At 39.3% G+C, this 24,130-nt stretch overlaps 1 protein-coding gene and 1 long non-coding RNA gene across 16 annotated transcripts in view; one reads left to right on the top strand and one right to left on the bottom strand.

Moving 5' to 3' along the window:
• KDM4C (lysine demethylase 4C) overlaps window positions 1-24,130 on the bottom strand; it is a 408,440-nt gene that overhangs the window by 61,893 nt on the left and 322,417 nt on the right. For all 8 annotated transcript variants that reach the window (XR_003129808.3, XM_025432518.3, XM_025432517.3 and 5 more), the window contains one exon: window positions 1,011-1,196. Coding sequence is in view for 7 of the 8 variants with exons in the window: in XM_025432518.3 (XP_025288303.1) it covers window positions 1,011-1,196 (186 nt within the window). In the remaining variant the exon portion in view is untranslated. The remainder of the gene's footprint in view (window positions 1-1,010; window positions 1,197-24,130) is intronic.
• The window catches only part of LOC112649943 (uncharacterized), a 49,413-nt gene that overhangs the window by 22,439 nt on the left and 2,844 nt on the right, over window positions 1-24,130 (top strand). For 2 of the 8 annotated variants that reach the window (XR_007413969.1, XR_003129810.3), the window contains 2 exons: window positions 13,185-13,377; window positions 23,135-23,189. This is a non-coding gene — a long non-coding RNA (uncharacterized LOC112649943). Of the gene's footprint in view, window positions 1-7,055; window positions 7,598-9,636; window positions 9,885-10,068; window positions 10,088-13,184; window positions 13,378-13,480; window positions 16,186-23,134; window positions 23,190-24,130 lie in introns of those variants that run through there. The other 6 variants (XR_003129817.3, XR_003129811.3, XR_007413968.1 and 3 more) reach the window with 5 other exon arrangements.

Raw genomic sequence — 24,130 nt, 5'->3', positions numbered from 1 at the left:
AGTAAAAACCCATCAATTCAAGAAACTAAGTAAGGAAAAAGTATGAATGAATGAATATGCAACTTGGCACCTAAAACATGAAAAGTAACTTCAAAATAGATGTGACAGTTGGTGATGTTATTTTGTACATTTGTGCATTCACACACATCCAAACCAAGTCCCAACCCACAAACATCAAGTATCTCTCAAGGCGCCAATGGAAGTTGCTGGAATCATTAAAAAGCCAGGAGATTTATTGTGTATGGGTCATGGCTCCCCAAGTCCATACTGACTACCTGGCAGGCTGCTCACAGGAGGTTATTAGAGACATAGGACAAGTATGTTAGGATGCAAATAGTCTGTGGCCAACCCTCCCAGGGAAGCAAAGGGCAGCAAGTTAGCAAAGCTGCTCCCTGTTGGCAGCCAAAAACAATTAACAGTTAACTGGAAAAGTAACAAAGGCGTATCAGCCATCTCCACACTGTCCTAATTTTTCTAAGCTTTTAAAACAAATGAAAGATTCCATTTACCAACAACAGGGAAACTATAGTTAAATTCACATGCTATTTACTTGCACATTCTTTGTCCAGAAAAAGGTTTAGTCCTGAGTGAAGTAGAAAAGGCAGAAAAAAGTGACCTCTATACTTCTACATTTCTGCTTTTCTGAAATTGTCCTCACTCTTCTTAGGGCCTCCATGCTGCACCTAGCTTATCCTACCTCAGGCAGCAAGGCCCCAAATATCTGTGACCACTTGCCCCCTTCCTTTTACTGTGTTACTGTTCTGTGTTTCTTCTAGAAGAGATGAAATAAAACCCAAAGGCCAGAATGTACAGGTACATGGACCAAACACTGATGGGTCCTGGGCAAATACTAGTAAATAATAACGGATGATCCTTGCCCTCAAAGAACTCACAGTTTGGACATGTCAACAATGAGTAACATTACAGAGTAGAGCACGCTAGCCCTGGGAAGTGTACAGGAGAGAATATATATGCAGTCTTGGCAACAGGGAAGGAAGAAACGACCTTACCACATTTGGGTTGACCTTATGGCGAAAGCATGTGATGTTCACCACGTATGGCCAATCGTCAGGCTCCATCAGCACCCCAGCAGCATGAGCACACGTGACATGGAAGGAGGCTGGGCAGCGGCCATAAGAACATTGGATACAGGCTCCAGAAACCTTCTTAACCCGGTGTCTGCAGAAGATGCATTTCTGGAGGGTTAAAACAAAGAACATAAATTCAAACTCTGTAATTCAGCCGACTTCCATGTCTCACAGAATAATAGCTATTGGAGAGGCAGAACTGATTATATCAACATGTCCTGACCCTCCAGAGGACCAAGTGATGAGAGCAACTGTGACAATATAAGTTGTATACTTTTAATGAAACATACTCTGATGGTCACATACTACCAAACAAACATATGTTGAAATACTTCCTGTGGTTAGGAAAGCCAAACTCTTTGCATATGCTTCTCTAGGCACAGTGAGGAAAGACTCCAAGGGTGCTCCTGTAAATTACCCATGAATGCTTCAGTTACTTCTCTTTTACCTTCTGCATGGCAGGGCTTTTGGTACATTAAGAGATAAAATGTGGGTTTGGAAGATAGGTACCTACTCTCCTAAATTAGATGAGGTCTTCAGAAATACCCTAAATAGCACAGAGATAGTCAAGGAACTGTAAAGTGTTAATGGTCCAATGTGGAAACTAGAGGCTCAAGTGTTTAGTAATACAAATCTGAACCCTTCATGATTGACATTAAAATAGGCTTCCCAAAGTGAGAAAATTGAAAATCACCCCAAAGGGCATAATTTTGTTGAGTATCTATAGCTGCTATGCCTGGTGAAGAAAGAACGAAAATAAAAACAGCAATAATTATTATCACAATCTAAAAATTAAATTGCATACTATTAGCCCTAGATATTATCAATATATTTGTTATGAAAGATGGGAAAAATCAAACAGCTTCACTAAATGTACGATTAGTGAATTATTTAGGGTTAGAAAAAAATGGTTCTAGAACAACATAGGGTAGGTTTAGAAAGCAGAAAAAATAGAATGATCAAAAAGCTTTGACTTTTCATTCCTAAGGATGAAAAAGGTCTGCAATCTCATCAAATACTGGCACAGCCGCTCTTCTTTTATAGGGACATTTTCCTTCCCGGGACAGAAAAGGTTCTTAAACTCAATGCCTTTTGGGGATCATAATATTTTATCACATACCTGTAAGAGTCAATGTGCACTTAACTTAACCTGTAAGAGTCAATGTGCACTTAACTTCTAACTCTATCTGATCAGCAACTTTAGTCTTCTAGATTCTGTACCTTAGTCTTGCTCTGATCTTTCCCTGCCCATCTATACCAACTGCCACTGCCTCTGCCCATGGTACCCAGCATAGTAATGCCTTTCTTATTGGTCTTTTATTCCATCTCTATTCATCTTCCACAGGCCTGCCAGAATGATCTCTTTACAACACAAATCCAGTGTCAGCCCCCTGCTTAAATGTCCTTCAAAGGCTTCTCCTTATCTCCAAAACATTCCAGAAAGAAGGAACAGTATGACATGGAAGGGAAAAGCTTATAATAGGCCTTTAGAGTCTATCTGAGCAGTCTTATTTCTCACTAGTCCCCATAAGGGCACTACATGCCAGGCATTTTTATACACCTGGATTCAATGTACAATTAAATACTTTTAAGTGGGAGTTAAGGATGTGGCTTAGCTGATTATCTCACACACACCCACACACACACCACAGAACCACAAAACTGAAATAGGACCCATTATAATCTGAATAAAAGCATTATTTAATATCTAGGTGTCTTAGCAATTGCTGCTATCAGTGTCAATACATTCTTGGTAATTCTTGGTATTTTGAGTTTTTTTTTTTTTTTGCCAATTCCAATTTTTAGATATGTGATGGCAGATAAAATAGGAAAAACTCGTATCAAGAGCCCCAGACATAATCAGACAATCTTTTAAGAGCCTAGTCATACTACCTGAAGGGCAGCATTTGACTAAGTTCAGATATTGACAGATCTGAAAGTAAAAATGGTTTCCCATTTTCCTAATTCAATAGGATTTTTTTAAGAGTAGGAAAGACTGGGCAGCCCTGGTGGCTCAGCAGTTTAGAGCCGCCTTCAGTCCAGGGCCTGATCCTGAAGTCCCAGGATTGAGTCCCACGTCAGGCTCCCTGCATGGAGCCTGCTTCTCCCTCTGCGTGTGTCTCTGCCTCTCTCTATGTGTGTCTCTCATGAATAAATAAATAAAATCTTAAAAAAAAAAAAAAAAAGAGTAGGAAAGACTGAGGCATCTGGGTGGTTCAGTGGTTGAGCAACTGCCTTTGGCTCAGATCATGATCCTGGGGTCCCACGACCGAGTCCCACTTTGAGGTCCCTGCAGGGAGACTGCTTCTCCCTCTCCCTGTGTCCCTACCTTTCTCTGTGTGTCTCTCATGAATGAATAAATGAAATCTTAAAAAAAAAAAAAAAGAGTACTAAAGAGTATTATGACTTAAGCTAATTAATGAATTGGTAACTCCAGCTTCTTCTACCATCAACTTCCTAATTAAACAGAGGACCTCCAGGAAAGGCAAAGGAAACAGAGATAATACACTTAAGCCCAGTGAGGACTCAGTTCTTGGAATCTCATAAGGGAAGGCCTCTCCTTTCCCAGGAAGATGAGAAGTGGGCATTTCTAAGGATATAACCATTATCCTTACAAAGTCAATCTAATGTCAGACTATTATAATTTGATGCTTTGGAAGATGTTTATTCATAGAGTTGGGAAGTCTGACTTAAACAGCAACCAGGTTTTTGAGGAGATACAGAAATACATAAAACGGACTAGGGGAGCCATTCTGTATCTTATAGTACAGTTTGTGCTGTATTTCCAAACGCCATTTTCACTTGCTTGCTACTAAACCAGTTGTTCTGTATCCTGGATGAAACATCTGTGGCAATGTGACACCTACACATGTCTGGGCCACAGAACTTAATTCAGCAGGGCAAAGACAAGGACAAATAGTTCTTAACAATGGTACAATGTAAATGTAATAAGCACATTGAAAGAAGTAGAGACAAAGACCTATATGGAACCTGAATGACTGGTGCAACAAGTTATGCCTGGAGTCAAGACAGGAAGGCAAGAAGGCCTTCAGGAAACACATGGCTGATTGCATCAAGATGATGGACTCAGTCTGTGCTACAACTTTCCCAGTTCCAATCCCTACATAAAGATAAAGGAAAAAGAGTAAAACCATAATAGTACTGACTACCAAGAAAAACTGCAAGTAATGACAGGGAGCATATCCCCAGCAAACAGTTGTAAGTTGGTACCTCTGAGGAGATGGTTCTGGCAAGGCCAATGCCAAGAGTAGAAGCAAAAACCTAAAAGACAAACTACTCACTGTTGGACCAGCCGATGGCCCATCCTGCCCAATCATTAACCACAGTGAGGTAATCCTCTTTGATCTGAATCCAATCCTAAAATCTGACTCATTATTCACCAGTAAGATAAGTGGATTCTCATTTGGGCTGAAGAAGGAAAAAGTGTACACACCATGCACAACTAAAATATAACCAGATACTTTCAAATCACAATCATTTGAGGGAAAATAAAAATAAACGAGAGGTGCTATGATTACTAAATAGAAGAATATCTGACCTAAGGAGTCAAGTTAAGTGGAAGTACAAATTGAGTTGAAAAGAGGTAAAGTGTATATAATGATAGAGATTCCAAAATATACCTCATTAATTAGAAAATAAGTAACAACTACATAGTAAAGAAATTCAAAATATCAGTCAAAAAAAATCAAGATGTGCTGAATATTGGATTGTATCCCACTGAAGGTCAAATTAGCAAATGGAATATGGAGCCTAGAGATTATACAGAACACAGAAGAAAATTTTAAAAAATAGAACACAAATGCTAAGCAAAATGGAAAAGAGATCCAGATGTTCTATTATCTTTCTAAAAGGCATCTTAGATGAATAAAAAAAAGAGGAAATAACAGAAATTTTCCAGACTTGAAAAAAAGCCCAACAAGTAGGATTTAAAAAAAAAAAAATCACCTACACACATATTAACCTCAAAATAAAAAGAGAAAAATCTCAAAATCTTCCAGAGAAGAAAAGAGAAAAATCGGATTACCATTAGATCTCTAATTTGCAATGGTGAATGCTAACAGATAACAAAACAACGTCTTCAGTTTCCGGAGGAAAATTAAATTTGGTCTATATTCAGCCTAATTATCATTCAAATGTGAGGCCAAACATAAAGCCTTTTTCTTTTCTTTTCCATATACAAAGATGAGATGTATGTGTGAAGTGAAGAGCAACCAAAATGCTAAATATGTAGATAAGTCTAAATGAATACTGACTTTATAAACAGTAATAGTAATGTCTTCTGGGTTTCAAATATAGAGAATTAGAAAAGATGACAATTTAAGCACATAAAGAAGTGGCAAAGGACGTTTAAAATGTTCTAACGTTCTTGAATTGTCTGGGACAGGGGTAAAAGTATCAATTACCTAATGATGTGAAAAACAAAACAGAATAAGGAAAAATAATAAGTTCAAACAAAGACACGAAAGGAAGGAAACAGAAGCAGAATAAACAAGCACAAAGGGAAAAAAACGTTTTAAATTGGCAGAGCTAAACCCAAATATGCCACTGTATTATGTGTAAACAGACCAAGGGTAGTAAACTTTTTCTTAAAGTGCCAGATAATAGATATTTTAGGCTTGTATGGTATAGAGTCCCCGTTGCAAATACTCAACTCTGCCACTGTAGCACAAAAGCAGCCACAGATAATCTGCAAATGATGACTTACTGTATTTCAGTACAACTTTATTTTTTCTTTTTTTTAATGTCTATCTTTTTTTAAATTTTTTTTATAAATTTATTTATTGGTGTTCAATTTGCCAACATACAGAATAACACCCAGTGCTCATCCCATCAAGTGACCCCCTCAGTGCCCGTAACCCAGTCACCCCCAACCCCTGCTACCTCCCTTCCTACCACCCCTAGTTCGTTTCCCAGAGTTAGGAGTCTCTCATGTTCTATCTCCCTTTCTGATATTTCCCACTCATTTTTTTCTCCTTTCCCCTTTATTCCCTTTCACTATTTTTTATATTCCCCAAATGAATGAGACCATATAATGTTTGTCCTCCGACTGACTTATTTCACTCAGCATAATACCCTCCAGTTCCATCCATGTTGAAGCAAATGGTGGTTATTTGTCATTTCTAATGGCTGAGTAATATTCCATTGTATACATAGACCACATCTTCTTTATCCATTCATCTTTTGATGGACACCGAGGCTCCTTCCACAGTTTGGCTACTGTGGACATTGCTGCTATAAACATCAGGGTGCAGGTGTCCCGGCGTTTCACTGCATCTGTATCTTTGGGGTAAATCCCCAGCAGTGCAATTGCTAGGTCGTAGGGCAGAACTATTTTTAACTCTTTGAGGAACCTCCACACAGTTTTCCAGAGTGGCTGCACCAGTTCCCATTCCCACCAACAGTGTAAGAGAGTTCCCCTTTCTCCACATCCTCTCCAACATTTGTGGTTTCCTGCCTTAGTACAACTTTATTTCTAACAGCAAACACACACCTTAGTTTGCTGACCCCTGCCACATAGGCCATAAGCACATATTTGAAGTTAATAGGCTAAGAATTGATAGAATTAGTATTTAAGAATGATCACTATCCTAACGACTGAGAACAAACTGATGGCTGATGGAGAGATGTAGGTGGGGGATGGGCTGGATGGGTCATGGGTATTAAGGAAGACACTTGTTATGAGGAGCACTGGGTGTTCATTGAATTCTACTCCAGAAAAACCAATATTACACTATATGTAAGCTACCTAAAATTTAAATTAAAAAAGAAAAAAGAAAAAAATAAAAAGAATGATCACTCTCACAGCAAAGATGGATCAAGGTGGGAAAACAAACTGTTAGGAAGTGACAGAAATATTGAGGCACAGGATGATGAGGACTTGGGTTAGGAAAATAGCTATTGGAGGAAGGTAAATTTTGAGTTTTACTCTGTTATCTTTGTTGACAGAAATTTTACGTCTTCCTCTAAATAGAGCCTGCTAACTGAAGATCAAGGTTGGACAGTCTGTCTTCTGTAAGAAAGACCCTCTCTAGCAGCGGCCTTAGTAAAAATGGATGGGGGTAGGAGCAACACAGATTCTAGAAGGACAGGGGTAGCAGAGAGTGTGTGAACAGCTAGATTATCAGGCATTCAGAAGCAGAAAAGGTTCAGAAAGATAGGGTCATTCTTCCTGCAATCCATGGAGGTACTACTGTCCTACTAGGAAAAGGATGAAGAGCCAGTCAGTAGATGACAGTTAATGAATCAGGCAGTTTGAGAAGTCAAATAAGGCAGCCTAGAAGACCACCATTTTGGGTGCTTCAGAACAAAGTTGAGGCGGGCTGCTATCCAGCACAGCAGGAAAATGCTAGCAAAGACGACACGAGAGAGTGACTATAAAGTGTCCTTCCCCTTCCTGTTTCCTAGGGAGGATGGCTGGGATGTAATAGCTACATTAAAGTGAGTCCAAACAAGTAGATCACGGTGAAGCTATGCACCTGCTCATCTGTTTCCTCAACACTGAAAAAAGAAAGAAAGAAAGAAAGAAAGAAAGAAAGAAAGAAAGAAAGAAAGAAAGAAAGAAAGAAAGAAAGAAAAGAAAGAAAGAAAGAAAGAAAGAAAAGAAAAGAAAAGAAAGAAAAGAAAAGAAAGAAAAGAAAAGAAAAGAAAGAAAAGAAAAGAAAAGAAAAGAAAAGAAAGAAAGAGAAAGAAAGAAAAAAGAGCCCTCACTATAGAACTATTCCACAGGGACTTTAGAGCCAGTCAGAGTCACAGGGAGGCCTGCAGAGTCATAGCTACAGATGGCTGGCCCCACACCTAGAGTCTCAGTGTGCCTGGCTAGGGCCACTGAATTTGCATTTCTAACAAGCTCCCAGTGGTGCTGATGCTGTTGATCCAGGGACCACACTTTGAGAACCATGGACTGAGGATTAAAGGGTTAAAGGATGTCGATTATTCTGAGATCCTCTAGGATAAGGCACTTCAGGAAGTACAATGATTTTTCATCTATTCTTCTGTGTCAAGGGCTGAGAGAATCCTCGGGCGAGTATGATTTATAGAGCACTGTACTTTCTTGGGGGACTGGATTTCCATACTTATTCCAATGGCATAGGCCATTAAGGCTCCTAATGGGTTGAGGAATTAATGAAGTATCTGGCAATGAGGCTTTGTGTATCATTAGATTCCTTGAGCACACAGCTTGGCAAAGGGCATCAAGAAATGATGAGCTGTGAAGGAGTTGGAAGTTCAAAGTACATCCCATCCTTTTTTTTTTCTTTTAATATGATTTGCAGTATGATTTTACTGTTGTTTTGACAATTTTATGATTCTTTTTTCTTCCATAAATAGGCAAGTAATTCTAAAACAGATAACGAATGCTTTTTAACTAATGTTTCCCTATCAGACAAGTAACAAGCTAATGATAATGATATATTAGCTAATTCCCTTTTCCTTTTGCTATCCAAAGACACTTTTTCCAAGTGCTGCACAGCAAACTAACATTCCCAACTGAAAGAGGGAATAACGTTAGACTCAATGGATAACAGTACTGTTGAGGCTGAAACTTGCATTTTACTTCAAGACCTTAAACACAGGTTTTAATGGAGAATCCTCCTGTTCTCTTTCAATTCTATCTGTAAAATTTATGTTCTGTTCATCAGTATTCATTAAGTCAGTCACTGGAGGAACACTGATATAATGCAGTCTGAGTCATACAGCAAAAAGCTTACAGTCCAGGAGACAACAGACATGGAAACATCTTAGCCAGGAGGAAAAGCAGACTGCAACAGGTGTCATATAAGAGCAAGATTCAGAAGGAGCAGAGAGAGAGGCAGATCGATACCAAGAGAAAACAGTTTACCCAGAAAGCTCAAGAGCAGGTGGGTAAGGAGGGGAGAGGGAACACGGGACACCAAGGTCCATGGTGGACTGACACTATAGGGTTGGGCTGCTTTTGTGAGAGGCAGCACACTACACAGAACCGTCTGACCTCAGCCATCTCAGGATATTGTGAATAGCAGACACTATGTAATGGTACAGTAAAACTCAATCTGAATACTCATACATCAGCTCATAACAGAAGTCCTCTGTTTCCCCACCCTCCTCATGAAAAGTTATTTCTACACTTCAAGTTCAGAGCATTAAAATATGTGGCTATGGTGTCAATTGTGTTGAATTAAATCCTTATTTATGATATGTATCAGAAGTCATTTATCTCATTGCTTGTTGTTTGGTGAGATTCACCCCACAAAAAAATGAGAAGCTAAGAAAAAGTCAAGTAGCAAGATAAAGAGGAAAGGGCAGAGGAATGAGCTCAGCCAGGCCAAAAGACAGAGCTAGAAAAATGGACAGAGGTGGTAGGGATCAGATTAAAGGCTACACTTACTCAAAACAAGGCTAGACAGTCATTGTCAACCCTGGGAAATTTCAAATAAACATAAAAGAAGTCTAGAACTGGACAAGCCATAGCAGTTCAGACAAAAACTGACAAATTAACAAATGACTTTTAAAAAGTATTATGTCAACAGCCCAGTCACACTTTTTATTTTAGATCAGAAGATACACCACAGGGAAATTCATCAAATAGGAATCCTTCTGGAAGCACCTTTTAATCCTAGCACCAGAACACTGACTACACACAGCAGGTGCTCAATAAATACTTACTGACTAAATGAATGTTTCTTTATTATATACCATGTATTAATTCATTCTTTCAGGGACACCTGGGTGGCTTAGTGGTTGAGCAATCTGCCTCTGGCTCAAGGGCATGATCCCAGGTCCAGGGATTGCACAGGGCTCCCTGCAGGGAGCCTGCTTCTCCCTCTGCCTACATCTCTCTCTCTCTCTCTCTCTCTCTCTCTCTCTCTCCCTCCCTCTCTCTTTCTCTTTCTCTCTGGCTCTCATGAATAAATAAATAAAATATTTTTTAAAAATTCATTCTTTCAGCTATTTTAATACCTAATAAATATCTTTCATATAAAAGGCATTCTGCAAAATGTGAAAGGAGATATTAAAATGAAAAAGATACCATCTGTGTATTCAACCAGCTTAATCCAGCATATAAGAATAGCTTAACAAAAGCTTTGCAGTGATCATCAGAATAAGAAGAGAGGGCTGGAGAACCAAGGTGAGATGAACGTGTGTGCCTTAGCTGGTTACCTTCCTCCAACCCAGCACCTTCCAGCATCCTTCCACTGAGAAGGTCTCAAAGAGGGGCAAGAGAAGATGAACTTCATGACAGCCACTCAAGGGACACCGTGTACAGGACAAGAAAGCAAGTATGATTCTGCTTAGACAGCTCAAGTCATGCAGCAGCAGAGCTCAGGCAGGTGACCTATGCACCTGCCCTGAACTGAGGACACAAGTCACTGAGTCCAGGCACCATGGGATCAGTTCCATCAGGCTAGCTCTAGAGCCCTTGTGAAAAAGTAAAAGTGGGATTTCTCCCAAGTCAGAAGTTTCTTGTAATTACTTTCTTGGAAGTTTAGAGACAAAGTGCAAGGCTTTTGCACCAGGTCAGACACTGCCTTGGAGAGTGTCGAGGACATGCCACACACTGGTTGAGCCGAGAGTGACAGGGATACTGGGTCTGCCACATGGTTCAGAGAAGCCACTGGCAGGGTTTTAGAGAACTCAAGAAGCTAGCAAGAGCATGTGGATGCCTATGCTCACCCAGGAAGGAGATGCAGGTCACAGCCAGCACACATGTAGTAGCGTGAGGAAAGACGAAGTTACGTGTATTCTATAATAGATGTAACAAAGCTCAGAGCTGGAGAAACATGAGCAAAATTGAGTGAAGAAGTGTGAGCAATGACAGGCTAGAAATGATCTCAGAAGGTCTTGCTTGGATGGTATCTGACATGAATCTCACCTTCACTTGCCACAATGAGAGACTCACGAACGCTAAATAGTGGTGACTAATTTTCAGATGGAAAACAGAACTGCTATTTTATGACAATTTTCTGAGTGACTTAGGTTTAAACCTCAAGCAACCAAGCAATTCTCCAGACCAGCCCATCCAGAAAATCAGAAAGACCCGAAATGCTATTGTTCAGGCATGTCTCTTTGCTTGTCCATCTTTTGCTCCCCTGGAGTTAGACAAATCTAAGTCACCTTGTTATTATCAAAGGCACCTAGCACAATGTACAAGCAAGTTATCTGGGGAGTACCCTGACCAAACACCACACTTCTCCTGACTTCCCTATGTGTATTCTGTTGTAGTTGGAAGCATGGACTGAGAAGTCAGACAGCCCTGGTTTTGAAGGCTAGCTTGGTGCAGGCACAACATGGACAAGTCACAGGAGGGGAAGGGCCCAGAATTAAACAAGAGTGAGAGAAGGTCCAGGGGGAAATAGGCTAGCCTCCGAAGGCTTCCTGCTCTCCTCTCCTACTCTTCCTCAACAGAAAACAGAACTTTCCTTCCCCTCTCCACTTACTACTTGGGCTGTGCAGAAAACCCAGACATAAAAGCAGCATTTGCAAATAAATTATAGGCAACATCACAATCTCATGTTGAGAGAGGCACTTCACTGATAGTATATAGCAACATTTGCTGAATCACAAAATAGGCAATGTTATCTATGCTGAGAAAAATCAATCACTTATCATTTCTACTTCTCTAACAGCCTGTTCGGGTTCATTCTTCATTTCAAGTTTATTTCAAATTTAAAGGGTGAACGGGGCATACAATTACAGCATACAGAGAGCTTTAGACAAATCTCATTCTGAGTACTTATTAAGAGTCACTAAACATTTTCAGCTGATAGGCGGCAAAAATAAGCCTCCTAAGTCACAAAATAAACATTCTCTAAGTACTTTTATATTTGCATTTTTATTTCTTTTTATGTTAATATTAAAGACCACCTGTTTTCTAGAGCAAATTTCATTATTTGAAATTATTGTTTACAAGAGCTCAAACAGGAATTCTTACTCTCCCTGAATAAAGCATTTAATTGAACTCAAAATTACTGAATTATTTACTTAAAAATTTTAAAAAGACCCTCTGTCCTTGGTACAAGTAGGCCCTGCTAAAGTCACTGATATATGCTCTCTAGCCTATTAAAAAAAACAGATTTGTAAAGTTACTTGTAAATTAGGTGGATTTCAAAACTCCATTGCTTTTACATCTCTCTGAATTAATGTTCGGAATGATAATATTTTAATCATTTAATTCTCAGTGTGAAATCTAAAAAGAAACACAATTTTCCTGTTTCACACTATTTCAGAAGGCTGGCTTACAAACCTTTCCAGTGCTCCAAGGACAGCCCTCCCCTTCCCCCAAGAAACTTTATTTATTATGAATATCAGATATGTTTGGTATTGGCATTATCAAATCAAGGACTATAAAACATGTTCTATTTATTTCTGGCCTCAAGCCTGAAGGCCGTAAGATATTTGACCAAAAAATAAGTAAACCAAAGACAGAGACTAATTATCCTTAGCAGTATTTGTTTTGAGACAGTGCAGATATTCAACCCAATCAAAGGCTTCAGAGTTGTTTTGTTCAAAGTTTTGTTACAGAGAGCTGTGTGTGTATGGTTTCTTAGATCTCCATTTTATGTATATTTATTGAAATTGCATTCCTTGGTGAGGCCTTGGATGGAACAGTATAAATATTTCCCATATGCTCATCTGTAACAAGGGAACTGGGTCCCTGAGTCAGGTTCTAAGCGCCAGCCTCTTATCCAACTTCCTACATGCAGTCTTTAACAGTTTAAATGAACATTTATAAACGCTACTGCTGCATATACTTATCTTGGTAAGTACTACTTATTCTAGGGGTTGGGAAAAGGAAACATACAGAAGCCTCATCATTTTTCTTTAAAGGCTACACAAGGTGCTGTGCTGGGACACACTTCCTGTTCTGAGCACCAGCTGTCCCAAGGCTCCCGCATACATCTGATCCTTATTAGAGACTGTCACCCATGAACTGTCCTATCCATGCCCATCCCCAACCTCAATGCCTCTTGTATTTCAATTACACCAGTCTTAGACCACAATGAGAAAATTTATGCTTAAGTTAAAATACCCCCAACGTGTCTCCAAACAACCCCGAGGAAGCAGTGATGGAAAGCTATAAAGTCAATGAATGCCATGCAGATGTGTCCCAGGTGACTTCTCAGAGGAAGAACCTCTCCAGCAGAGACAACTGCGGTCCTGGGAAGAGCCAATTCAAGGTATAAACACAGACTGTCCAGTCCGGAGCCCATCCCCTCTTCTGCAGCTCCCAACCCACTGCCTTGCTCCGCTCAGGTTTCTATGATGGTCGCTTCAGGAGAAAAATCACCTAACTGTGAGTCTGAGGATTTATCTTTTGGAATTGACAAGCTTGAGATTTCTAATCTTAAGTGGCTCTTAGAGTCATTTAGTAATTCTTTTTATCTTTCTCAATTTAGGAAGTGGACAAAAGGCAGTAAAATGGACTCCCATCAAAGGTTTGGGACTGATTCCTATCACTGTCCCCAATGCAGGCTTGCATTTGTGTTGCCAATCAGGGATACTGCTTCTGGATTATTTAGGCAGACTTCACTATCTGAGGGGTAGTGAATGATCTATTTGTGGGTAATTTCTCCCACCTTAGTTCCTACACTGGTCAAGTAAAGACAACAACAGCCACTATTCTTCATGAAGGTGTTCCCAGGGTCAAAGGAAATGACATACATAAAAAGTTTTGCATAGTACCTGAGACATAGTAAAAACTAAGCAGTGCTGCCCTATCTGTTCCAAGACCCTACCTCTCTCCAACTCCAGCCCAACCCCTCACATTCTAACAACTACAAATGAGCCTCTTGCTTCACCCAGGTGATAGAGACCATCAGGCATGACAACTTTCCTCAACTCTCCTGCCTTCCCTTCCACCTTCAGATCCACAATTCCAAAACATTTATGCTCACAATTACTCAGAAACTAAGTAACTATGACTTTGTCACATCTTATTATGTAATACATTGGTAATAAAGCACATGTTACCATATCACAAGCTAATTTTTAAACTATTATTTAGTAAGTATACTTCAATATTATTGTTTCCTATATAATCCTGTGTATTTTATTTTAAATACTTAAAAACATTTTTCTGTAAAGAGATCCATACGCTCTACCAAAAACTGCCAAAGGAATCCACAGAACAGAAGAGTTAAGTATTCCTGACACAGAACAATTAAAAATGTCTACAATCACTATGAACACAGTGATTACAACCATACACACAAATGAACAGAGATCTCAGGAGCATCTGGGTGGCTCAGTCAGTTAAGCATCTGCCTTTGACTCAGGTCATGATCCCAGAGCCCTGGGATGGAGCCCTTCATCGGGCTCTCTGCTCAGTGGGGTGTCTGCTTCTCCCTCTCCCTCTGCCTGCTGCTCTGCCTACTTGTGTGTGCGCTCGCTCGCTCTCTCTCTCTCCCCCCACCTCCCTGTCAAATAAATAAATAAAATCTTAAAAAAAAAACAAATGAACAGAGATTTCAATGAATAGGTAAAAATGAAGAACATCATGTTTAGGTTATTGGAACCCTGGATTTTTCTTTTTCATTTTTAAGGTTGTTGTTTTATTGTTTTTACAATCTCAAAAAAAAAAAAAAAAAAAAAAGGATAGGATATAAACTGTGATATCTTCCAAGCTATTTTTTCCCCTACTATCATTTCAGAATTGCTCCCAAAATGAGCCAAAGACACTTTGTACTACCCTCAGTTTCCTAGTTTTTGCAGCAAGCCAGGAACAGGTCAACTAAAAAGGGGGCAGCTGCAGTAGAGGAGTAAGTCAGTTCCAGACATGCAGGTTTTCTTCAGGAAAAAGACAATATCTTATCTACATTGTGTATACTGTTTGTTCTTTCGTGAAAAACTGGCTGACCAACTTCAAACAGATGTTAGACCAGCCCAACAATGAAGTCTTCAGCCAAAGGGTGAGAATATTAACTTCTTTAGAAGTTCATTCTGATTAAAAGTAAATATTTTTCAGATGCTAAGCCATATTTTAGTTATCCTTGGCATGGCTCTTACAATGAGCATTTGATTCTCCCTCCATTTCTTAATGGATTTCTCAATATTTAAAAATTCTATTTCTGTGAGATCCTCTCAAACAGAACAGTGAATTACCCAAGCAGACGTGTGAAAGAACATGTTCATACTCTAAAAGACATTTACTGCTTATATTGTGGTTCACTGGCAATCGTAAAATTAAAATGTGTTCTGTCATCCATGTTACTTTTTTAAAAGATGAAGATAATCCAGTTCATCCTGGAATGCACACACTTCCATTTCTCTCATGCATACACCTATGTAGAAAGAGGGAGCCCCTTTGCTGCTCCATGCAAGAGGAGTCCATCAAGCTTCAAAGTAGAAAAATATAAGCTGCTTTTGTCCCAATATATATGTATATAATACATATATGTTTCAGTGCTATACTTTTGAGACTAAAGCAGTTCTTTTCAATGGTAAGTTATAAAGAAAAAAACATTTTTCTTTGGAATCTTTTTCACTGGCTCTAGTCAAATGAATGCAAAATGAGGAAATAGTTCAAGGCCTCCAGATTTTTGGTAATAAATTAAGATTTGGGGCTTATCATGCTTGCTGGTTTTTGAACAATTTTCAGGCTGCTTCAAACCTCTTACCCCCACCTGCCGGAGTAGAGGCACTGGCAGGGCTGGATTTTTAGTTCCAGCTCTCCCACTAAGGAAGAGCCTTCCTGAGTGAGCTCCTCTTAGCCTCTAACCCTCAGTTTCTACAGCTCCACTTGGGAGGATCACTGTGAGGATTAATGGGATAATGGGTACAGAAGTACTCACTAAACATTAAAGTTTACAAACTTTGCCATTTTTTTTTTTTAAGATGGGCATAGGGTGGGGTGGGAGCAGAAAATGTGATGATACATTAGTTCCTTTCAGGTTGCCAAAGCAAAAGGCACAAGCACCTGGGCAGATGACACAAATGGGGCAGACCATCAAGTCACACTGCTTACCAGAGTGTACCATCAAGGTTCAAAAAGACTGTGATTTTTAAACAAATCTTCACAAAGAGTGTAGCAGCATTTGCTAAGCATGTGGCTGGAGCCCTACGGTGGGACAAGCATCAACAACTCTTCTCAAACTAAACTGTAGTAAGTCCCCTTGTTGGGCCTGGCCTCCATCAGTGCCATGTGATTTTTTTTTTCTGTCAACATCTTCCCAACTGTGAGCCAATATGTTCATTCTTCAGTTCTAGCTTCCCATTTCAATGGCAGGTGTGATGACCACAGCTTAACTCTTTATCACCAGTGTATGCCTTTCAGATTTATTTTTATGAACTGGTGGTGGGGTGGTATCTCTTTGTCAGATTCAAGGTTTGCATCCAGGACTCTGAAGTATTTTCATTTTTTTCTGCTGTAGCCATGTTTAGTAAACTATTTTTTAAAGCAGGGTTGCAAAAATCATGTATCTATTTACATATGTATCTATGTCCCCTCCAAGTATAGGAAGCTAGATATCTAGGCTCATAGACCCTTGTTCAAGTATAGGGAGCATGTATTCCTGCTTCCTCTAGAAGGGAAAAATTCTTTCTTTAAATAGTTTTAAGTTTTTCAGTTAAACAAGGGATCTATATTAGTAGGGAAAACTTTTATTTTATTCTTAGACTTGTGTGAAGTTTGTCAGTGTTACACAGGGTTTTCCTATTTCTCTTGGGTGGATATGGACCTCTACTCTGTATCAGGTTAAAGTCATTCCCACAAAAGTGACAGACTGAAAGTTTCCACTGAAAACCATCTTCTTCCAGGGAAGAAAGAATCATCTGTTCAGGTCTACCTGAAATATTCATGAACTCAGCAGAGAATCAAATTAAAAACAGAGCCCCCAAACAGTGGAAGTTTTTGGGTTTCTTCCCCCAGATTTTAGGCTTTATGATGGTCTTTCACAACTTAGTCCACCTGTTCATAAAATACTATGCGCTAGCAGAATTATATTTTATCTTGCAAACTTTTACCTCATGAACAAGAACAGGATATACCCCTTGCAGGTAAAGTAGTTATCAGTAGCCATATATGAGAAATCATGACAGTGGGTTGATATTGTGGGGTATGCTTATTTTTTGAAAGTGACAGTTGGGTACACTGGATATATAGCATAGGAAACATAAATTCTTACAACAGGAGTCAAATCTGTCAGCGGGAAGGGAATACACTATATACCTCAAAGTCAAGTAAAACTGGTGCTATTGTTTTGACTGGCCCACTATACTGCACCTTCTGTAGAAAGGCCAAACAGCATCATAAAAAAAATCTAGCCCAATCCAAAGCCATTCCTTCATTTGATCACACCAGACACGAATGCAAAGGAAGCTTAACCCTTCTGAAAACATTTTAAACCTGATCAAATTAAAAGCAGCACCAGGGGGATTATTTTTTTTTTTTTTTAAGCAAGAACCCACAAGCAATTTTCTTCACTAGAGGAAAAAATGCAAAGAAATCCTTTATCACAAAATAGCTTCTTGACTCTTTCCACCAATAAACCTTCCATCCATCCAAGAATGCCTATCCTCCCTGCTGATAACAAGCTGTGGAGATAAATATTTTATTTTTTTCTATAAAACCCCAAATGATGTTTTCAAATAAAATAAAAATAAAACTATTACATGCCACTGTCAAAAATGGTCCTAGAAGAGGTAAATGTCATTTTAAAGGCTGTGTGTTAAAATATTTAGGAGAAAGAATGTACTTGTCAAAGTTCCCAAGAAAGCTCAGAGGAGGTTATAAGTGCATCTATCAAATTTTCATCTACCTTAAGGCTGACCTACTGGGGAAACCACAGAAAGACTGGCCTTGTGTTATGAGGGATCTGGAGGTTCAGAGTTCTGGACAGCAACAGGGTCACAATCAAGCACAAAGATGGGGCTTGAGATAGATTCTGCAAAGATTTTCAGGGAAGACATGGGCACTGGGTGGCGGGCACTGGGTGGCAGGCACTGGCATTCTACTTTAAGCCACAGTTCAAACTACAGAACTGCACCCATCTGATGGACCATCAACCTTCTTGGGAGAATTCTGACCTCTCACATTAAACCAACATAGAAAAGAAGTACCTACCAAACATTAAAAAAAAAAAAAAAGGCAAAGCCAGCAAAATACAGGAAGGATTTTTTTAAATCTGATTTAAATAGCTTCCATCCCCTACCCTCTGGGAATTATATTCAGTAACTTTTTTTAACAAGGAAAATTTGGTTTTAAGGAGCTTATGGGAACATTTAACTTGCACTGGAAAGGTTATTTGCTCAGTGTTAGGCTAAAAGCCAAAATCCACTTTTAGCCAGAGATGATTTTAATATTATACCTCACAAGAGTATTGTCATGTGAGCAGGCGGCTGTGATAAGCAGTGTAGTAAAGTTATGACTTCCCCCAAAGACTCATTAAAATGTATTATTAAGTAGAAAAAAGTTCAGAAAATCTAAAAGGAACCCGTCTGTACTATCTCAGAAACAGTAAAAATGGTCTCCAACTTATCACTTCTTTGCTCGGCCTTTTCTACAAATACCAGTAAGTAAATACTGTGAAGAGCTCGATCCTGATGCAAAAGAGGATGAAAATGTCTTACAGTTGTGTGCCGTTGTGATGTTCTGCATATAATTTTTCCTTTAAATGTGCTATGAAGGAATATATGATGAATTCAAGTGACTGTAAAAAATAATATACCTGTGAAAATTCCATCATATTTTTAAATTATCCAACCTGTAAAATATGTAAAATTAGAAACATTATCTTGAAGACAAACAGTAGTAACTTTTTCCAATTTTAATTTTTATAATTCTAAATTTTATTAACTCTAATATTTTTCTTCTTCCTTTCTGTTTCAGTTTTTAACTTGTGAAAATTTCTCCCTTCATCGATTCTTGAGAATTTTCTTCCACCTCTTCAATTAAAAAAAAAAAAAGAAAGAAATGTAATGACTTCATTTAAGTCAAGCAAACGTGCTTTAGAAAGCTCGACCAAATATCGACTTTCTTACCTAATCCTGCAAGAATGTGAAAGCACACTTGCAAAGGCAGTCCAAGCTGCTATGGAAACGACATTCTTTTTTTCATAATAACAATACTCCCAGCTGAGGACTGCTGGCATGCAAGCTCCCAATCCAAGCCCATTGACAGCTTGTGGAGTGGACAGATGAGGCGTGGAAAATATTTTAAATTAGTTCATTTATCTTGTTGAGACACAGGAAATAGCAACAAATTTCTCACATAAAAGAAAGAACAGAGAAAGACAATGCACCGCTAGCAATGTGCAGCAAATTTAGTCCATTAAGTCAAACCCTTCAGACTATTTCATACTGCCTAATAATAGCCACATCTCATATCCTGAGGAAATTTTTTACAAGCAAAAGATCCAGAAGGATGGCTAAAAATCACTGACTGCATATGATTATCTGATGGACTCAAATTTTAGTAGTCAAATAATTTTCAAATCAATGTTATCTGACTAATCCTAGGTAGAACTTGGGCCAGTATTAATCCTGACTAGTCAGTCTAAAGAACTGCAAGTTATTGAAGGGGAGCTCAGAAATGTCATTTCAGATGAGCTCTGCAAGGATCATTTACGGATAGGATGTGAACCTCCTCTATAGTGAATGGACAAAATAGCCTTTGTTCTGGGTCCCCATTCCATTCTTGCCTCCTCAGGAACTTCTGTCTTCATGGTTTCTTCCCACCTGAGTGCCACTGCATGACCTGCATACATGAGTCACCAACAGTGTGAGTCACCAGCTGCTTCATGAGTCTTTCCCAGGAGGACTAGACAGGAACTTCAGGCCTGAAAGTAGAATCAAGTGGACACAAGGGAGCCAAACACTGATCCTAGGATCCACTGGCAATCAGGGAGTCATATAAGGTCCCACTCATACCCCCCAACTAGAATTTCTGATTCATAAGTCTGAACAGGAGCTCAGAAATATGTGTTGTTCGTATGTGCTCCCAAGCCAGAGTTTGAAATCACTGTAGCATCCCAGACCAGCCTCCTTCACAAACTAAAAGCAGATAAAACTTGGAAATCTATGTATTGCCTGGCACAATTTTAAGTAGACATAAAATTTCTTATGACTTTAAATAATTATAAAAGTCATAATTCATGTGTATTAAATATTCACATTTAGAAATAAAACCCATCTCATGGGGAGCCCGGGTGGCAAAGTTGGTTAAGCATCTGACTCTTGGTGTGGCTCAGGTCATGATCTGAGTCCTGGGTTGGAGCCCCATGAGTCTTGGGATCCCTGCTCAGCAGAGAGTCTGCTTGCCTCCCTCTCTCTGCCCTTCTGCCCGCTTGAGTGTGCACGTGTTCGCTCTCTCTCTCAAATAAATAAAATTTTTAAATTAAAAAAAACCCACGTCTCTAAAAACCATGGTGATTTGATAACTCCATCATCCATTTAAAAAACATAAAAGAATAGGTGCTTCTTTAACAAATTTTATAGCATTCCTTCTTTCTTGTAACTTACATTACCTATATTCTTTCTCCACAGAATTTTATCTGATGATACTTTTATGCTCAAAGCTTTTATTGATCACTCTATCATAATCCTCTGTATGACAAAAATATGCATATTCACTGGTTTGAGTTTTTAATTTTCCTTTGCCAAGGCTCTAAGTTTAAAATAAACTTTCTGACCTGAATAATAATTGCACTTAAAAAAAAACTATAACTAAAAGCTACATATGTATTATAATATTGGCAATTATTTAAAAAGTAAAAATTTTTGAAAATGTATCTCTTAACCAGATAAGCAAATGAAGATTTTTTAAACTAACATATGTAAATCAGGTATATTTCACACACTCCTAGAGTGAGCCAAATTTCAAGTGTCATTTTAATTGCATTTTTCTTTTTTTAGCAAAAGCATTCACATCAACAAGTAGCACTGCAGGAGTTTTGTTGCAGCAATATGCCTCAATTCTCTTGAACTCCTTCCAAGTCAGATGCCCAAATGTGTGCCAGCCACCATCCAGCAATATCTAGTAGCTGACATCCTTTGGGTACTACTTCAATTCTGCCCAAAGTAAAGGAGCTGTATAAGTGGCAAGAAAACAGGTGTTAACCTGTCATTACATTCATCATTTTTGCAATTTTACTTACTAAGACCAATATTTTGCACCCTTCCTCTGCTTAGCATGCCAGAGGTCTTCCAACTTGGAGCAGGAGCAGGGTCCCACCATGAGATTAGAGATGGGGGTGAGTCAAGTGACAGAGGGACAGGAAGCCAGGAGACCCTGTAGACTGCAGGCCTGCTCTCAGGCAGATGAACTTTAGGGGAAAGTATGAATTCTCCTTGTATCTGTCCTTATGAAGATACTTAGGACATGTGCACTACTTTGAAGGTACCTGCCAGGTGATCCTGCAGTCCATGATCCCAGGGGCCTTCTAGGGGCACCTACAATTACCCAACATGAAGAGCACTCTGACAGAAGCTCAGACAGGAGAAAGAGCTCAACAGGGGGTGCCCAGCATAGTGCTCACTTCTCAAGGACAGTGTGGCAGGTGGGGCGGGGAGAACTGAGAAGAGGGTGGGCGTCTCAGAGCAGCCTATTCCAAAGTGGACCCTCCCAACTCCACGGTCTCCCCACACACCCCTGCTGAACCTCACATTTCCACAAAGATTCCATTGAGAAACAGCACAAAATGTGGATAATTATTCCCCTCTGGGACAGAAAGCATAGTTACTCAACAAAGTAATACTATCCTGGTGCTACTGTTGCAGCAATCAAGGTACACAAGAGGACACACAACCAAAATCCTATGTGGCCTAAAAAATTCACAATTAGGGCTAGAGAAGTTTCAAAATACAGAAGTATCTATCCATTTTTAAAACTTTCCTGCTTGCTCTGGGATTCAAATGTACTAGAGACTAATAATTTTTTAATGAAAAATAATAAAAGAAAAAATGAATTTCTTCCACTGCATGCACCATTCACTTCAGGAGGGGTTAACATATAAACTCAATGGGGAGCACCGTTTTCTATAAATGCTAAAATTATCTCACCATGCAGTCGGAGAAGAAAAAAACAACAAGAGAAAAAAGTTCTTAAAAGCCCACAATCCTATGAGCAGAGGAGGGACAGGGGACCATGAACCTAACTCCTGCCTTTGACGTCTAGTAGGAGATTTCCTTATGATGCCATCCTCAAGCAAGATTAAATGTCATCCGGGGACCCAGAGCTGCTCAAGGGTCAGCCATCATGACTCTGGATTTTACCACATAAAAGTCAGGTTAAGCATCAGACCAGAAAGAATCTATTCTTCCTTTCCTTTTGATTGTTCTTCTTAGCTCTCTCTAAACAATGAGTTTGTTAGAAACAACTTTTGGGACAGCCTCACTGGCTCTTTGAAACAAGGAAAGGAAAAGGCAAGTAAAATCCTTGAATATTAATTTTGGAACTAAAAGGACTCTTTACCTTAGAAATGAGGAAACAGGCCTGGAGAAGGTGTTTGCCCAGGGCCACACAACCACGGCCAGGATGCCGGCAAAGACTGCGATGCTCTCCTCTGCCACACAGCTCCAGGGCTCTGGCCTCACTCTATTTGGCCCTGTCCCCTCCACCACTCCTGCCTCACTGCTTCTTTCGGGTCCCTGATGTGCCTAGTTGCTTCCCCCTCTAGGGTCCTTGAATCTATCACTACCCCCATCTCTACCTCCATCGTGGCTACACCTGCTCATCTTCTATCTCTTAAATGTCATTCCTTCAGGGCCATCCATTCTTGACTCTCCAAATTAGCTCAGTCTCCCTCATAAATATTCTTGCAGTACCACACCTCTTCATGATTTATCATTTTTTAACAGATCTCTCTACCTAGATCTATGAGCTCCAAAAACATTGGAACCAATATATCTTCATTCATGTTTATAAACCCTTAAGTATAAGGGCTTATAAGTAACTGCTTATGCTTGGGATCTGGAACATGGTAAACACTCATTAAATATTTACAGATACATTTAATAAATATTTACTGCATGTCAGATACTGCTTTGAAGATGTTATATAAACTTAATCCTCTAAACTCCATGAGATAAGCAACAAAAATATTTCCATTTTACAGATGTAGAAACTGAGGCACAGAGCAGTTCAGAAACTTAACCAAGATCACACAGCTCGTAAGTAGAATGGCTATTTAAAGTACATACAATGTGTACTGGGTAACAATTACGGTAGCAGCTTCCTGAATGGTCAAGCAGACCTGCATTGGGACATAATCAATGCTTGGAACAATTATTAAAGAACAAGTCCACAATCATTAAAGAATGAGCCCTACTATAGGACTCTATGGGAGCATTTTCCAAAAGCATATGATAACAGATTTTATATTATCATCTTTCATGCTCCAGGAGCAACAATCTCTAAAACCTCAGTGGCTAACAACACAAAATGTTTGTTTCTTGCTCATGTTGAATGTTGGTTGTAACTCTGCTCTGGGCCTTCTTTAATCTGGCACCAAGGCTGAGGGAACAACCCCTAACAGAACCATGCCATTCTCACAGATGGTGGCACTACACAGGGGCTCCTAAAGCTTCAGTTTAGTAGTACACAGGTCATTACCACTGACATTAAATTAAAAGCCCCATGCTCATTATTTTCTTTCCCTATGTTCCCCAGTACATTAGAAGCCACCAACTAACTCCATTAAGCTTATTTTCACTAAAATGCTCATGGCACTAAATACTTGGGTCACTTAGAGCCTTGTCTTCTCTAGGCACTTGATTACAGGGACCTAAAGGTGATTATCTGAGTAACTCTTTGCTGTGGCTATACCATGGGCTGCCAGATGAATTCTTCCTATATTCTCTAAGGCTTTTTAGTCCTGTCTCAACATAATGCTTTTACTCATTCAACCCTCTCGCAATCGAAAAATCCCTTAATGACCTGGACTCAAATTCTCATAGAGGTACAGTAGAAAGACCTCTCTCACCTTTCCTTTGAGAGAAGGAATGATAAGGAAGGAATATAATCTAATACCTTTACTACTTAAACAATATCACCTTGTCTCATAAGGTACTTAACCTCCATTTGCCTTGGGCACTTACCACGTGATAATTCA

Source organism: Canis lupus, chromosome 11 (assembly GCF_003254725.2).
Source record: "Canis lupus dingo isolate Sandy chromosome 11, ASM325472v2, whole genome shotgun sequence".
NCBI lineage: Eukaryota > Metazoa > Chordata > Mammalia > Carnivora > Canidae > Canis > Canis lupus.
The sequence above is the reverse complement of the archived record's forward strand: the minus strand, read 5'-3'. Positions and strand labels throughout refer to the sequence as shown.